This window comes from Anastrepha ludens, chromosome 4 (assembly GCF_028408465.1).
Source record: "Anastrepha ludens isolate Willacy chromosome 4, idAnaLude1.1, whole genome shotgun sequence".
Lineage (NCBI taxonomy): Eukaryota > Metazoa > Arthropoda > Insecta > Diptera > Tephritidae > Anastrepha > Anastrepha ludens.
The window spans coordinates 52,999,150-53,017,877 of NC_071500.1; the positions used below are offsets into that span (position 1 = coordinate 52,999,150).

The following is an 18,728-nucleotide window of genomic DNA, read 5'->3' on the forward strand; positions in this document are numbered from 1 at the left end:
AAATATTTTTACTCATTTTTGTTCTTATGAATTTTTTGATTTACATTTTTTTTCAAATTTCAATATGTAACTGAAATGGTAGCCATAATCAACTCATACCTTTAGCATTCGCATAAGCAGTTAATTTCTTTGCGCTTGAGCGATTCCACAAAACTTCAGTTTAGGTTTACTTTCATGGTGCATGTGTTGGCTTTGTTTTGGTAAATTCTACCATTTCACTCAAGTCACGAAAGACCAGAAGTTAAATTGAGTAAAAGAAGATATTAAATACAAAATATATCGATGTAGCTAATAAACAAGTGCCGACTGCTAGCAAGCAATATTTGTCTTAAAGTCGACAAACCAGCTACTGGATAGGTATGGTTGGTTGGTCAATATGGTAATGTATATGTAGTGCAACTGGCTTTCGAGGCTCACTCGCCTTGTTGGCTGGCTACACATTGAGTTGGTGAACTGCTTGAGTTTCTCACTGGCAGAGCCAATGAAAAAGAACTCAAAATCACTGACTTGTTATTGTTGTTGGTTTAGACATAAGTACATACGTAATTTCTCCAGCTGGTTTGCTGGTTTTTTGCTTGCTCGAGGAGTGCTGCGTATGCGCACAAGTCGAGGAATAGTTCAGTCACAGTTACCAACTCCAGCGGTTGAGATCAGTTGAACGGTTAGTGCGCAAAATTAAAAGCGAGCAATTTTGTTTATAATTTTATTAAATAATATGAACATATACATACACATAATATATGAAAATATTAAGTAAAAAAACTCCACAAATTTTAGTGTGAAAAGGAAACAAAATTAAAATTTTAATTGTGTGGAGCTAATGGATTTGGGGAAAAATATATTTTTATAAATAAACAAAAAAAAAAAAAAATAATAATAACAATAACAGTTATGTTCAAAAACGCGTAAAGTAATACGGAACTGAGTAAAAATATAAAAAAAAGTTTTTTGTTTTTACTATTTGGCATACAAATTATGGAACTAAAAGCAGAAGTGTTGTTGTGCTTTCAAAAAAAGCTTTAAAATAAAAGTTTGCAGACTTTTGATACAACCCATTCGAAATTCTTCGAAATGCTTTTATTGCTAATTTAATTTTTAACTGCTTTTGGCAATTTTTTTGTCACAGCGAAATTTATAAAAGTGTTTAAGTGGCCATTAAGACAATTACCAAAAAAGGCAGACAGTTTGTTTTATACCAAAATGCTCAAGCTTTGTTAAGCTTAATTGACTATGCCACGATTTCACTTTTCAAATGCAAATATATTACATTTTTTAGTATACCATTTTAAAATTTCATTTTTATTTGCATTAGCATACGTTTTTAAATAATTTTAAATTTCAACTGTGGCGTACTTGATCTATATACTTCTGGAACTATAGTTTAAAATTAGTTGCCCTTAAATTTTAACTAATGTATTTGCAAACAATTAACGGAAAGTAAATAAATTTAAAAGTTGTGAAAGTTGAAATTAAGGGGAATAAATTTATGAATCTCTCACTACAGTGCTTTGTTAATCTCATCTAAGTAAACGGCCTTTTTATCGATTTTTCTTATTTTAGTGCAATTGCAGCTTAACGAAATCAACGTCTGAATTCGGTGTTGCTTGTAATTTGTGCAACACACAATATACTTATATATATATGTACACTCTTATCGTTCTATTTTTCATTGAGTTTTATTGGAAAAAGTGGTAAATATTTTTGGTGCAGCGCAATTGAAAGCGAATCACTCAAAACGTTAACTTTTGGAGTTTATTTGTGGAGACTACGAATTTTCAAACAAAATGGTAAGTTATTGCATTGAAATACTCGTACACGCGCGAATATAAATATGTGTCTTATAGTAGCGGCTGTAGTGGTATGAAACGAAAGACTTAAGACACAAACTTGAAACTCATATAGTCAATGCATTTCAGGCGTATAGACAAAGTGCGCTGCAGTGAATCACTGATTTCATTTAGTTGTACGTTAACCAAATATACGTACATGTCACTTCAATGCTCTTACCTATGTGTGTATAATGTACATGTGTTGGTTGTTTTGGCAGAAAAATCAATAATAAGCGCATGAATTTGTGGAAGAAATAAAAATCCAAGCATGCACACAATTTTATATGTTTCTTAAATTCATTATAGACTCGACTAACTACATGTGTGTTAGTAAGCGTGTATGTTTGTACGTGTACGTGCATGTTTGTATTGCAGCGAGTTTCACTTTCGAAGTGCGAAAATGTCTGTATGAAGTAAAAAGTACAAAACACTAAATTGCATATAATTGTTAAAACGAATTCGCCACACTTTCGAGCTAAATTAAGTTTCTTCATAATTGTACATTTTCCAATATTTGTATAGTTTTATTAAAAAAGAAATAATCTGCACGATGGTGTGCTAAGAAGTTGGCCATTAAAGCAAGATATAATTTTTTTCGTAACATTGATTTTACTTTTCAACAGAATCAACTTAGTTTACTTCTTTCTTAAAACTTAACAAATATTATGTTAGATTATACTCGAGAGGCTGCCTCAAAAGGAATACTTAAATCCAATTGGAAAATGCTGGAAATGACTGGCTAGATCTCTGAATAAACAAATATATATATAATTGGTGCGTACACCCTTTCTGGGTGTTTGGCCGACCTTCTCCTTCTATTTGTGGCGTGCGTCTTGATGTTGTTCCACAAATGGAGGGACGTAGTTTCAAGTAGACTTCGAACGGCAGATATTTTTTATGAGGAGTGTTTTATGGCAGAAATAAACTCGGAGGTTTGCCATTGCCTGCCGAAGGGCGACCGCTATTGGAAAAAAACTTTTCTACATTTTGGTGTTTCACCGAGATTCGAACCGACGTTCTCTCTGTGAATTCCGAATGGTAGTCACGCAATAACTCATTCGGCTACGGTGACCACCTACAACTATAATATATAATTGGTGCTAACATTCTTTATGGTATGTTGGGCTAAGCTCCTACACCAATTCATGGTGTGCGTCTTTACGCTTTCCACAAATATGGAGGAGGAAACTAAGTACATTTTTACACCACCTCTGAATTGTAGATGGTTTTTTGTGAGGAGCTTTTTCACGGCAGAAATACACTCGGACCATTGTCTGCCGATGGGCAACCGCTATTAGAAAAAACTTTTTCTATTATTTGGTGTTTCATGCCAAGGGCTTCCAATGGTAGTCACGCACTAACTCATTCGGCTACGAAAGCCGCTTTTCATGGCCTTGTGGCTAAGATGAAAGTATAGTATCTGCTCTTATCAATTAACAAACAGCTATATATGTTTATTAGGGCAGCGCGATTTCTTTTCGAAGAAAGTGTATGACATATTTGAATTCTATGCTTAGTTCTAGGCAAAATAGCTGAACAGTTTATATACCCAAAATGACGGTAGACCCTCCAAGTTTGTAAAAACGATAAGGCAGTATATGTACTATAATTTTTTGATCGAAGTTAATTTTTCATTTACAAACTTTTGCAATTGCCAAGTAATTGCTTTCCAATTCATATCAGTTTCAGTACAATCCAATGAGATCGTTGGTGTTTCGAAAGGTAACTCTTTGATTTTATATTCGGGCATTGTCAGTTTTCGCTCATTATATTGATGTAGGAATAATTTTTGAAACGCATTGGAAGTTTCCCGCACGAATATTCTTTTGTCCGTAAATCCCACATACTTTTGTCAAAGACTTCATATGTGCTTCGATTTTATCAATCAATGTCCTATGTCAAACATTTGTTTTCCACTCTGTGGCGTTTATAATCCCTTATGTTTATTTTGTTCTTAAAGAAAATAACTATAGGTTTTTAACAATTCTAATGAAATGATCCCTTAATATAAATAAATACGAAAAATTTTGTAAAAGCAAACCTAATATTGACCAAAATAAAAAAATATACAATGCCGATCTTTCTTTTACAATTTGGGAGGGTCAAACGTCATTTTTAGGCTATACAGTAGTTTGCTTGCATCTTTGTTTTTAATTTAGCGTAGACTTGGAATACACCATTTTCTTCAATAAATTTGCTCCGAAGAACTTACGCGGTCTTAATTTACCATAATATGATTTGGGTAAAAGTCGTAAACTTGTACATGTATGTAACGGTACTAACATTAACATGATTCATTTCCCTTATTTGCCGGCTTCATATTCATCTCCATCATCATATTCACTTTTTTACCACAATTTCTCAAAGAAAAATTTACCACTTCAGGGTCTTTTTACAAGCCTAATTTAAAGTTATAAAATATCTCAAAAAATAATATTTAGTACTGGTATGTATGTATGACTGGCGCGTACACTCTTTTTGGTTGTTTGGCTGAGCTCCTCCTCCTACTTGTGGTGTGCGTCTTGATGTTGTTCCACAAATCCACGACTCCGAACGGCAGATATTTTTTATGAGGATATTTTTCATGGCAGAAATACACTCGGATGTTTGCTATTGGCTGCGAAGAGGCGACCGCTATTAGAAAAATGCTTTTCTTCATTTTGGAGTTTCACCGCGATTCGAAACTGCGTTGTCTCTGTGAATTCCGAATGGTAGTCACGCACCAACCCATTGGGCTATGGCGGCCGCCAACTTAGTACTGGTAAAAAATGCTAAATATTCCTGTAATATAATTACATTGTAATATACTTGTGTCAACTACCCCTTGTTGGTCATCATAAACTCTCAGTAATAGCATATTAAAAAACAAATGTAGGTATATATATATACTTATATAAAGTATATAAAGTACATATACAGGGTGGCTGATGAATTTTGCTACATTAAGAAACTCAAATAACTTTTTTTTTATTTATTTTTTTTTTCAAGTTGAAGGTCATTAAATTTTATTAAATGTAGCTTAACTAGTTTTAAAAATAATTGAATTTAAATGCCCCCCATGCTCGTTGACACAAGTGCGGCATCTTAGTAAAAAGTTGTTCATTGCTGCTTTGAGAGTTGCGACAGGAATAGCCGCAATTTTTGCCCGAATGGATTGTTTTATTTCATCCAAATTTGTTGGCTTTGTTTTATAAACTTCTTGTTTACATAAACCCCACAAGAAAAAGTCAGGTGCAGTAAGGTCAGGCGACCTGGGGGGCCAACGAAATTCGGAGTTTCTTGAAATCAGTTTATTGGGAAATTTTCGTCGCAACTCTGTCATAACAGTCTGGGCTATGTGAGACGTTGCCCCATCTTGTTGAAACCCCACAGAGTTGAAAGGAATTCTCTTTCGGCGTAGTTCTGGATAGAAAAATTCTTTCAGCATTTTCAAATAACGGTCTCCAGTAACCGTAACGGTGTGACCATTTTCTTCAAAAAAATAAGGCCCGACAATACAGCGTGAAGAAACCGCACACCCCACTGTCACGCGAAGAGGATGCAATTCCGTCTCGTGGAGTATCTGTGGGTTAGAAGTACTCCATATTCGACAATTTTGTTTGTTCACATTGCCGTTTAAATCGAAATGGGCCTCATCAGACATGAAAAGGCAGTTTAACATGTTTTTGTCTTCTTCCACCATTTGCAGGATCTTCTGGCAAAATTCCAAGCTTATCGGCAAGTGTGCTGCATTCAGTTTGTTAACCATTTGAATTTTGTAGGGAAATAAGTCTAAATCTTTGTGCATTATTATTTGCAAAGACTGTCGGCTGACACCAAGTTGAGCAGATAAGCTTCTTGTTGAAACCCTTGGATTGCTTTGTATAGCTGCAGCTACAGCAGCGATCGTTTCCTCCGTCCGAGCTGGTGGGTTTCGATGATAAGGCCTTCTTGCGACTGTTCCTTGCTCAGCAAAATTATTCACCAGTCTCATTATGGTCCATCTGCTCGGGGGATCGCCGCCAAACATCCGCCTGTACTCTCTCTGTACCAAAACTACGGACTCCAGTGCGTGATAGCGGCGGACTATCCAAATTCTTGTTTGCGTGTCCCAGTTATCCATTTTAATAAATTTTAAAGATCAATCTGCAAATTAAAACAAAAATGGAACAGATAACTTAAAAAGAAAAAAAGTTATTCAATTTTTTTTTGGTTGCGGCTTTCATCAGCCACCCTGTATATAATATATATATATATATATCAATTCTATACTATGGATGTGTCTTCCTACCTATAGTGATCACTTTTAAGCCCATCCTCGCACTTAAAATAATCAAGATTTTGCAAGTATTTCCTTACTTGAGTCTCTTCCATTAAAAATTAAATGCTTGTTATGAGCGAAACAATGGTGAACGAATTTAAATGGCATGAAATTGTCATTTTGAAATTACAAGCATGTCTTCTTGCTTTTCGTGCTGAAAATACGCTTTAAAATTTTGAACAAATTCACTTTTGCTCTGCGCAAGGCAAGTTTGCGACGCAAGTTGTTTATTTCCATTTTCTAAAACTCAATCTTCCTTTCACTCAATGTAGGTGTTTTTTGTATATAGTTTTATGAAATGAAAGCTTTCCAAATCCAAGCAGTCTGCTCCACCTCAAAGCAAGTTTATGGTTACGTCTTTCTCTTTTGCTCTTTTTGAACTATAACAAAAAATCTTAAATTGCATGAAATTGTCAATAAAAGTTGTAGCGAGATTTTCAAAATTAAATCCTATTGTATATGCGAAATTGCAAGCACAATTATTATTTTGAATTTATGACTTTACGGCAACTTGGTTTTTAGGCTCTCTGAAAGCAAGTTTGCGGCTTAAGTCTTTCAATTTATTGGTTGTAAAATTAAATTTATTGGAAAAAGAAAAACGTATAAACACTTAAATGAATTGAAATTGTCGTTTGAGTTACGGAGTACCATAAAGACTGGACATTGGTGATGCAAGAAATTTTGTCGACCTTATGCTAGCGGCCAAGCTATAAAAATATGTAGTTTTTTATTCTGATTTAAAAAAGACGACATAAAAGGAAATAGTAAACAAAAACTATTAAAACTTATATAATTTCATATAGTGCAGAAGTATGTATATACAACTTTTTCGTGTTCGCGAGAGATTGAGGCATCCTTAGGCATTAGTATGACTAGCATCAATAAGATTTTGCATGATCGCTTTGTGGTAGAAAAGGTTGTTCGAGTTGGATCCGACGCAATTTAAAAAACACTCTATAAAAACGACTGGAAAAAAATGCGTCGTAAATTGGTTCAAACGAAAGCAAAAGTATATTGATCATCGTGGAGAATACTTCCAAAAACAATGAAACCAATTGAATTTCTCCACTACTTGGCTAGAAATATATCAGGCCAATCCACAAGTTCGTGCGTTTTTTAAAGGTGGTTTTAAAATTAATAAAAAAGATGCTTAAAGTATTTATTAATCAATTATATATTATTATATATATTCCTTCTTTATTAACAATGCCTTCCCACTGCTAAGGCAAATTTTTAATTCCCTGCTCAAAAAATTGTTTGTTCTTGGAGCCAAAATACTCTTCGATATCCCTTTTTATAGCTTCTTTTGGGGAGTAGTTCTTGTTATCCCATATGATTGAAGTCCACGGAAAAGGTGATAACCACAAGGTGCAATATCCAGAGAGTGCGGCATTAGCTCCCATCTGAGCTGGTTCAGCTTGCCTAATGATTGCCTTGCGGTATGAGGTCTTGCGTTGTCGTGGTGAAACAAAATATTGCGTGTATTCACTAAAGACGGTCGATTATTTTTAAGTGCCTCATTCAGGTTTGATAGCTGATGGGAATAATAATCAGCAGTTATCTTCTGGTTTGGTTCCAGAAGTTCATAATAAACAGTACTGGCCATATACTACCAAATAGACAGAGAATCTTCTTGGGGTGAAGGCCATCTCTAGGTTTCGGTTCTCTTATGCGCGTTCGAAGATTCCATTTTATTTTTTAACAACACGTGCTTCTATCCGCGATTCGAATCACTTGTTGAATGCACAATATATCAAGGAAAATAAAAATATTTCCGTTATATTCCCGGAATAATTTTTTGTATGCAAAAATCGTACAAAAGTGAAATTATTTGTAAAATACGCATGCACTTATGGACTGACCTGATAAATAGCTTATGAAAAACTTTTTTTTTTAATTAATGGTGTGGTCGTATATTATTTTATTATTATTTTTTTTTTTAATTGATTAGTGTCTCGTCACTCGGTTCATTTTGTCTCGTAATTGTCCTAAGACTTCTTAAAGCCTGTGAACTTTCAAATTAATTTGCACTTCATTCGAATTAATCCGAGTTATGCCACTTCTTGGTTGGCCCCATTATTTCAACTCCCAATGTGTTCGGAACGATCCTCCATCTATTGTCCTGCTGATTACATTTCAGAGCTTTCTTTGCGTTACTACCATTATATTTATTCATTTTCTATATTGTTTTATATCACAAATTCTAATGGTCCTAGGCTGGAAATTCCTAGTTGGCAAAAATGGTACTTCGAATCTTGGCTTCCGATATTTATCTTGATATTCTTTTGGCAAACTTTTTGTTGCCAACAGAAATCAAGTAGTATGATAGATTACAAGGTTAGCCTTCCGAAGCAAAATTGTAATAATAACTTGGGCTGTTACGTCAGGAGATTTGTTTAATACAATCAGTCGTTGTTCAGACATCAACGAAGTAACATGAGTAATGATTGGTACATTGATTTTTTCATATAGGTATCATCAACCCAATAAAATAAATAAATCGCTGTCACATCTCCTGTTACATCAGAAAATCTACACCTTCTCTATTTTCTTCATCGTAGATAGAAATGACAACTGTTAAGTAGGTCGTAAACGCAATGGCGCTTCTGCTGGTGCTCTTCATTTCAACACTTAATTTCAGGACATGCATAATTTTTTTTATGCCGTATCAGCTCACGAAGATAAGCAGGATAAGTACTTCCAAATTTCAAGTGAGATTATGGAAAAAAAACTCTCAGCGAATAAAGCGGTAGTCATGCAGAAATCCATTATTTCACAGTAGCTGCCGTAAAACAGCTAAATCGTATATGATAAATAATTTAAAAAACTCGCTTTGGGTAATGTTATCAGCATTTTTCCATTTAAAGATGAGCCCTGCTCCTGATTATATACTTAAATATTGTATTTAATTGTCTCATGAGCTGAACCGATGTTAAAAAATTACATTGTTTTTTCTTCAAATAAAGCAATTATTCTCGTTGTATTCCTCATGCATACTATATGACATCTCCTCCAAGGCTACATTTCATTAATAACAACCACTTAATTCGAAAACCGTATTTGCCAAAAATAAAACCTTATCTATGGAACTCTGTTTTTAGTAAAAAATTTTTAATTAAAATTGCTAGGAAAGTAGTCATTCCATATGAGTATAGAGCTGTTGAAAAAATGAGATAGCCATAAACAACTAAATTCTTTCTTGAGTTGAGTTAGTCGATTCTTGCATATGAATAATTTTTGTATTCTCTCAATGCTAGTTTGATAATATTCTTTTTTAAGCTTTATTAACATTCAGGAAATTTGAGGGATCAATTTTTAATAACAGTGAACTACTCAAGACACAATTTTTTATTATATTTATACAGTCTGTCTAATGGAAGCGAGGCTGCCATAACTTGGAAACTATTTGACCGATTCGACACGAACAAACTGTATTTTATAGGCTTATAATATTTATAGTACGCAATATATTCAATAAAATGAAGAGTCACCATCTTTAGCTATAATGGCTGCACATCTTTGAGTCACACTTTGTTGTGAATTTCTGCGCACGTTGTGGAACTAATCGGCTCCAAATCAATCGAATTTGCCTTAATAACTGTTGAAGCGTCTATTTGTTCTCCTTTGAGTTTTTGTTTCACTCTTTTTCAGACATTTTCAATATGGTGGGCAACCGACTTCACAGTCGTCAATCCAGCATATCAATCCCATTTTGTTGTTTCTACTCTATACACCTTCAAGTCGTTGTCTTCTTGTCAAATCTAAGATTGGCTAGTTTTTTTAAATATCTTCGCAGCTAATGGCATTGATCCTTTCTAGTAAATTTTAGTTATCAAAGCTGTATTCAAATTGGCGGTAAGGACAAATAAATGGCCAAATCCTTTTTCAGAGAAACATATATATATATATATATATAATTGGCGCGTACACCCGTTTTTTTTTTGAGTGTTTGACCGAGCTCCTCCTCCTAATTGTGGTGTGCGTCTTGATGTTGTTCCACAAATGGAGGAACCTACAGTTTCAAGCCGACTCCGAACGGCAGATATTTTTATAAGGAGCTTTTTCATGGCAGAAATACACTCGGAGGTTTGCCATTGCCTGCCGAGGGGCGAACGCTATTAGAAAAATGTTTTTCTTAATTTTGGTGTTTCACCGAGATTCGAACCAACGTTCTATCGGTGAATTCCGAATGGTAATCCCGCACCAACCCATTCGGCTACGGCGGCCGCGGCCCAAACATAATTAACAGCAGAACACCAGGACCGACGTATGCAACTATTTGCCCAAATGGAAGATCTCGTCCAATGAAGCCGTCAACGTTTTTTACATCTGTATACCGTTGCAACTATTTATTTGTAAACGGCTTTGACTTCTTCAAATAATTTGCTGCAGATGCATATGACATTTTTGGATCTACAGGATGCTTGTTTCAAATCGTTTTTCATGCGCGGAACTCATTTTGTAAAAGTCACTTACGCTTTCTAAATTTCTCACAAAACCAACAAATTGCACATCGGTTACTGCGGAATGGATACGCCTGTTAAGTAGCATTTAAATTTTTTCGATAACAGAACTTTAAGCTTGAATTTTATCGGTCTCCATTAGGCAGACTGTAGTTATTAGATGCATGCAAGTTGCGAGTTTTTTTGCCGATGTATAGAGTTACCGGGAAGGTTATCGTAGATACTTTCGGTCATTATTATTTAGGCATTATTATTTATTTCTGATAAATTTGGTTATTTGACATGAGAACTTAACCTTTTTCGAGATATTCGATTGTAAAGATTTTTTAAAAACATGGCAGCTAAAAAGAAAAACTAGTTTTCAAAGTAATTTGCAGCATAGTTTTCATAGAAGTTTTTTTAATGTTGTGAGGTAAGAAATGCTTAGTGAAAAATCGAAAAATAAAAAAGCTTTATCGAACAGCAATTTTTATTTGTCAGCGCTTGGTTCAAATTTTATTGACGAATTTTATTTTAATAATTTGTATATTTCATTTTATTAATTGACATATCCTTCCACATAATCAAAACTTGGAACAATTTTGAGCTTGAGCTTACAGAGAGGACGTACAATAGAAAAAAAAAATTTTGTAAATGTAATCTTTAAATTCGAATAATTGGAAAACGGTTAATTATTAATAATCTCGTCATATAAACCAAATTAATCTATTATCTAATATAAATAAAAATGCCTGCAGAGCGGGTTTCCTGGTAACTCTTTGTACTTAAGATACTCGTATATTTATCTATATGCATTACATATATATATATAAAAATTCGAGCTTTGCTATGTTTGATGTTTCATTGAATCTCTATGCATTAAAGTAGAAACTGAAAAGCCTTAGAAATATAAACACTTAGGTATATAAGTTTGTGTGTATGCGTATGTGATCTGTATATACATATGTATAACTGCATATATATTTGCCGCCTTAAAATTAGGTTTGCTTGGAGCTAACAAGTCCGACCAGCTCGAAACTCGACCCCATTTGGTCAAAACTGCTAACGACGGCAATGCCTTGACTATGATATGTGTGCAGATATCTTGATGTATGTTGTTGTACGTACGTGTTTGTTTGTATGCCTTGCAAACATATGAACATATATACAAAATGATTAAATTCATTCATATGCACACAACTAAATGTATATAGTTACATTGGTATATACATACATTATAATATCGATACCCGCTTCATTGCTTTTACTTGTGTATGTGTGCATGTATGGGTTTGAAAAAAATCGGACAATTCTGCGCTGCTACGAATTCGATTTTATTTTATTCATATTCACTTACTTCATGTTTTAAGTTACTATCATACAAATATCAGATCAGGTTTTAGACTCTTTTCTGTTACGCGAATTTTCTACGCATTTCACAGATATGAACACAAAATGAAATATAATTTATATTGCACATACATGTATGTACATATGTATGTGTGCCCTTATGTAAATATAAAAATTAAAAGCTATGAATTAACTGAAATTTACCTGAATTATAGTGGAAAGGTACACAATTTGCTGCCCTTAAGAAATTAGTGAAATTCACTTTCAAATAACGGTACGTATACGCAGTCATTGATGCGACTGGACAACTGCTCACATGCTCAATGAATAAGCAGAAGTATGCATGCACATATACATATATGGACAAATACGTATGTAGACTGCCAGTAGCCATGTGCGGAATCAAGAGATTTCCTATTTAATTACCAGTAATTACACTGCATCCAAGCATGGCAAGCAACTCTTGCTCGCAGCCTGCACGAAGCATCTCCGTTGTTCAGTACCAGTTGTCACTGTTGCTGCTGCTGCCGCTGCTGCTGCTACCACTATTGACTGCTGGTGGACATTGGGCAATATACCATGGGCATATGCACTGGTGCACAAAAGCCAGCAAACGCTTCGGGCTACGCCATGGTTCGGCGGTCGTCAATTGATAGTTTATTTTACTTATTTATTCCTCTATCTTTATTTTCCTTCGTTTACAAATGTTGTTTATGCGTAAAAAGTATGTGAAACCCAAATTAAGGTTTGACTTCTCAGCGACATTTCGTTGCCTCGTTTATTTTGCTAATCGTTCACTATTTGTCTGCTGGGCTGTTTGGCTAATACCCGACTAGATACTGCTGCATTGCCTTCAGCTGGCTTTGTTGTCTATTCCAAAGAGATAGAGCAGGAAGTTAGACCTGCTAAATATCTTTAGTGGAAACCTGTAGTACACATATATGTATGTATGCGGTTTATAAAATTCGTTTTGATTATAAAATGTTTGGTAATGTGTTTTTCAAAGTCAAAATGAAAAGTAATTAGCGAATGCTACTTTCGCGTGAATTCAACAAATTTAATAGAGACGGGCAAAACTTATTAAGGCTTTGTTTGTTATATTCGTACAGCCCACAAGGAAGTGTGCCATATAAACATACAAATATTAGCACGTAATAAAGAGAGTTAAAAACAAATAAGGAAGTACTAAATTTGGAACGAACTGGGGATGTAAATTTTGTTTGATTTTTAAAATCTCGGGATTTAGATAATATTTATTTTGAAACAAGTTAATTTGGAAGAAAAAAACATCAATAGTATTGAAGAAGTTCTCCTATGATATGGTAAATAATAAATAAATGATTGTTTTTTACTTTTTCGTTTAAAGTGAATTAGAGTTAATTAGCAACAAAACAAAGGCAATAATTAAATTTATACGCATTAGTAATTTTTTAGCCTATTTTTTTACCTAAGGATGTCAAAAAAAGCTCAATCCAAACAAATTTAAAAACAGAGACGAAAGCTTCTGACTCCTTTTGTTGCGGAAAAAACCTGTCAGATATAGTTTGATGTAATGATAAAGTCAGAACTTAATATCCTTATTCATACACATACCTGAAGTGCGTGCCCGTTCACTCATATTATTTTAATATTATTTAATGTAACACGAATATAAATACATATTTCACTCATAAGAAGAGATGAACATGGAATACAAAAACTCAGTATAATTTTACGACAGAAGTGTTGTAAACGCAAAGTATTTTTCAATTTGCTGTAAAGGCGATTTGTCTATCTCTACTTTAAATGTTTCGCAAGGAATTGCAAATCCCGAAAATATCGGGATTGCTAGCATTCACTGCGAACGCCTTAGCCGAATGGCCTGGTGCGTGACTAAGATTCGGAAGTGCAAGTTTAAATCGCCCTGCATGAAATATCAAATGATAGAAAAAGTTTTTCTTAATAGTGGTCGCCCTGGAAGCCATTGGAAAATGTCCGCGTGTATTTCTGCCATGAAAAAGCTTCTCATAAAAAGCATCTGACATTTGGAGTTAAAAGTCGTAGGTCCTTCAAACAGCAAGACGCACACCACGAATTGGGGAGCAGCTCGACCAAACACCCAATAAAGGGTGTAAGCGCCAAGCGCGTGGTTTTTATCCGATTTTTGGATTTTTGATTTATACCAAACGGGAGTACTTGTTTTTTTTAAGTAATGGGATATTTCGTTTTTCTTTTTTTTTTGATTACAATTAATTGGGAAGTTGTTATGGGTTATTTTGATCGATTTCGCCCATTTTCAATGCCAAAAAAGTAGTATTTTGTACCGAATTTCATTGAAGTATATTAGTTTTTGGTAGAGTTAATGTGCTCCTGAACGGATGGACAGACGGATGGCTAAATATACTCCTCTCATCTTTTGATATATGCAGATGTAGAAAAATTGTGAAAGTAGCACATATTGACAAACCTGGAATATTTATTTATTTACTTTTTAATTTTAATTAATTTTTTTATGAAAGTATAGTTTATTCTAAAGCAAAGTTTATAATAATCCAAGTTTCCAATTTTGCAAAAAATGTGTAACAATTCGTCAGGGTTTCATAGAAACTTCAACATTTTTAGTCACAATTTTTGGAAATAATTTGAGTACGCAGCTTTACAGCCCATTAAATTTTAGGCTGCACGGAAAGTGAAAGTCTGAAGTTACTCAAAACTCTCGTTGATTTTTGATAATTTTTCCCCCGTCGATGCTTCAGATTTTCTCCGTACAAAAAAAAAAAAAAACTGGGGTGCATTCGTTATACGGAAGCAAATGCACCGTTTATTTTATTACACCAAAAACAAACTGCGATTTTTCAAAAAAAAAAAAATTTAATTTTGATATTTTTATAAAATTTTTATAATTTTTAAAAGTTTGGAACGTGGATTATTATGGTATTTCTTATAAAAAAAACTGTAATTCCATAAAAAAATGCTTTATATTAAAAAAATAAATAAATACATTGTCAAAACTGGGTATATACACTCGTGCTCACATAATTAAATAATTTTGTCTTTTTATTATATTCATAATAAAGGGGGATCCATTGAGGGGAGATTAAATTGAAATAAAACAACGAACATTCAAATTGGCTGGGCAATCTTTATTATTTTTGTTAGAACCATTCATGACGTTTCTATTTTAAAGATAATCCGTAAACACCAATTAGGAATGACTCGCTGAATGACTTGGGTCGGTATCTCGTGAATAACTTCAGTAATGTTGGCTTTCAATGCTGCAATAAAATAAAATTCCATAGATGTGATACTATACGATCTTCGTGGCCAATCCACTGGTCCGAGATGAGAAATAAATTGCTTACCGTTCGCTATTCACTGTTACATTGGCGCCAGTCTCACTTTGAAGAAATATGGGCCGATGATTCCTCCAGCCCATAAGCCTCACCAAATGCTTGGCTCTTCAGCCCATGTGCGTAATGAACACTTTCCACAGCAAAATCCTTATAAATCAAAGTTCTAAATGTTGTACAAAAGTGAATAAATTTCAAAAAATTGGCCTCAAAATTTTCAACTTTTTGATCAGAAATTTGAGAAAATTTTAAAGTATGCAATTTGGCAGCTTATTTAATTTCAGTATTAAAAAGTGTAAGGCTGAAATCGCTCATAAATTGCGTTGTCTTTTGACATTTTTTTTGCATAGGTTGAATATAAAGCACTTGTTCAGAAAATTTTTGTTTTTGTTATAGAGTGAACTAAACTTTTATAAAATATTAACGAAAAATGTAGCACTAATATTTTAAAACAATAAAGTAGTTAATTTATGTGAGCATAAGTATATTTATCACAATTCCTCAACGACAAAAATTTTAATACCCCTTTGCAGAGGAGACTGCGCGTGTAAAAAATGTATTTCGTTTTCAAATGCATTTTCATTTCCTTTCTCATTTTAATCTAATGCATTCATATTATATATACATATATATTTCTTTTTTTTCAATTATCTACTACATATTTTAAGTACTTACCAATCCTGTGACCATTGACCTCAAGTCACTTTCTTTTGATGGCGAAAACTGCAAAACCATGCAACACTCTCATAATCATTAAGTAATCATTTTGGTTTTTTCCTCAAGTTATTTATTAGTCGCCTCAAATACCAAACCCTTATTTTGTAGTGGATTCGTGCAAGCATTACATCGTTTATAAACTATTTTATGGCGTTAAAAAGGTAGTCAATAAACTGACAATTTCCAAAAACGTTAAGCACCACAACAGCAAATAGCAATGAGTTGAATTCAAAACGAGCGGCTGGAAATATCAGTTAGCCGATAGTTATTTGAAAATGCAGACTTATTCGTATGCACAAGCAGAGGTTTCTTTTCATATATATGTGCGTATACACTCATACACGTAAATACATTCATACATTTTTCTTAGTACTCCTATATGCCTGAGTCGACCGGCATCGTATGACGTGTGTGCAACTGTGAGAGAAATACCGCAATACCGTACCGGCGCCACGCAACCAATTGCAATAAGCAATACGAACAGCAACAAAATCGAAAACAACAACAATGCTCAAGTAGCAACAAAATCATGAGTACAAAAAAACATCATCAAATTCGCCTTTCACTTCAACCACTTCACTCACTGCGCTGCTTTATTGTAGTCGCTCTGGGTATTGGAAGAAGTACGCGGTGGGCGGGAGCGGTATTGCACATGGTTGTGCATTGAAAGTTATCCGCAATGTTGGTTGAAATGGAAAACCAACTAGGTAGCCAATAGTGGAAAAACAAGTCGGTAACTAAATCAATGGTTGGTATTGCATTGAAAATCTGCAAGTCAGCGTATAAAGTGGCGCATGGGAAAAGGAAAATTGTAAATGGCAAGTGTTGCAGAAAAAATAAATATACTTATATATCTGCAGTCATGTTTAGCGAAATAAAAAGTATTCAGTTTTTAAATATAGGGAGCAGTACAGAATAGACTTACACTTACAGATGTATTTTGGGCTTACAATTTTTGAACTTTAGTTGAGTATAACAAAAAGGTTGTTTCGTATAAAATGTTCTCTTAATTTCATGTGGCAGCAATCGTCAACTTTCAGAAATTCTGAAATAACCTGAAATATTAATCTTAATATTTATTTCGAAATTTTACATTATAGAACTGATAAAGGGTTACCTACAAATTTTTGGTTCTTATCAAAGGGTCAGGTTCGAGATACAAAGGCTTTAATTAATTCTAATATGGGTACAACAGCAAGAAGAGCACGTCTTATCTAATTCCCGTTATTTTTATTTTCTATGATCGCCGTTTTATAACACCGCTTTATTTATCAATTTTTTAAAATTGAAAAGATTATCGTAATAAAGGTATTAAATTAATGGTCTTAAGGTTGCCAATAGAATGACAAAAATATAAAAAATTCTGTTTTAAATAAAAGTATGTGATATTTCACTTAAAAAATTTTCTTTATTTAGTAAATTTTCATAATAATAAGAGTGGATTTCTATTCGAATTTGAACATCCTTTACAACTGGTATAACATTTTTCATGTGCAACCAGCTTGTCATTGTTTTTTAACTTTTTATTAAAATATAAGCAAATTAAGCAATCGGTTCATATTAAAATTTATGTGAGAGTTCCTCAAAATTTCTGTATTCAAGCTGAAAATCTAAAATCCTTAAACTCTATTTCTTCTATACCCATATTCTGATAATTTTGTGAAATTTTTCTTATTCAAAATTATCCCAGGATTAAATTTATCTATCAGGACAGAATCTATGCGGTCGCCGTAGCCGAATGGGTTGGTACGTGATTACCATTCGGAAGTGTGTATGTTCGGTGGGTGAAACAAATGAAAACATGAAATCAAACCACATCAAGCCGCACACCACAAATAGGAGGAGGAGCTCGATCAAACACCCAATAAATGGTGTAAGTCTCTTATCTTAACACCATTCATTTAATACTCTTACTTTAATATTTCATTGAGCTTTCATTTGCTACCTATGTTTTGATAGCCTATTTACTTTTCAACAATGAATAATTTCGGGGATGCCACCTATTTAGGTAAATTTAAAGTTTGAAATAATGATTACTTGTGTGCTTGTTCGACTTGCATGTTAATCTCAACTTCCAGATTTAGAGTATCATAACAGGTGGCAAATTAGTCATCCAATTTTGTTATTGAATAACTTTTTCATTAAAAAAAAAAAAAATTGGATGATGGTAATCTTTATTTTGGTATTTATGCGATTCATTGCTTGTATATTTGTATACTGCAGCTGTCTAATTCCAATCTGTCAAATGTGATTGACCTACGATGCCATTTGCAACAGTTGTAAATCTCCCTATAGGGTGACTAATTTTGCGCCCTCTTGTACTTTTCAAACTTTTTCGCGTGTAAATTCAGTGATATTTTTGCTTTAATTGTAATAGTTTATAATTCGCATATTTCGTATGGCCGATATTTTTAAGTTGAAATTTGCTCGTGGTTTAAATACTGAAAACATGATTCAATAATAAAAAGGTTTTATAAAATTTGGCAACTAATTTCGGTTGCTACTTATTTTATTGATGCAATTTGAAAGTAAAAAAAAGGGGGGCAAGTTAAACCCCTTTCTGCAAAGATAGTAAGAAATTGAAAAGAGTCGACATGCAACTTTAATTAATATTTTCAACTGAGTTGTTGGATTTTCAAAATGTTTGCAACTTTCGGTACGTTTCACAAAAACCTTGACAACATATATCTTAAAAACTATAAGTCTTTCACAAACAAAAATTTCGGAATCTATTTACTTGACATAAAATTTAATTCATAGC

The 18,728-nt window shown here is 33.5% G+C and overlaps 1 protein-coding gene across 2 annotated transcripts in view; it reads left to right on the plus strand.

Moving 5' to 3' along the window:
- The first annotated feature begins 595 nt into the window (after positions 1–595).
- Positions 596–18,728, plus strand: part of LOC128862364 (probable chitinase 10) — a 72,653-nt gene continuing 54,520 nt past the window's right edge. The window contains exons 1-3 of one of the 2 annotated variants that reach the window (XM_054100943.1): positions 596–661; positions 1,561–1,787; positions 17,658–17,840. In XM_054100943.1, coding sequence (XP_053956918.1) covers positions 17,706–17,840 — 135 coding nt within the window. In that variant the 5' untranslated portion in view covers positions 596–661; positions 1,561–1,787; positions 17,658–17,705. The remainder of the gene's footprint in view (positions 662–1,560; positions 1,788–17,657; positions 17,841–18,728) is intronic. The other variant, XM_054100944.1, reaches the window with a different exon arrangement.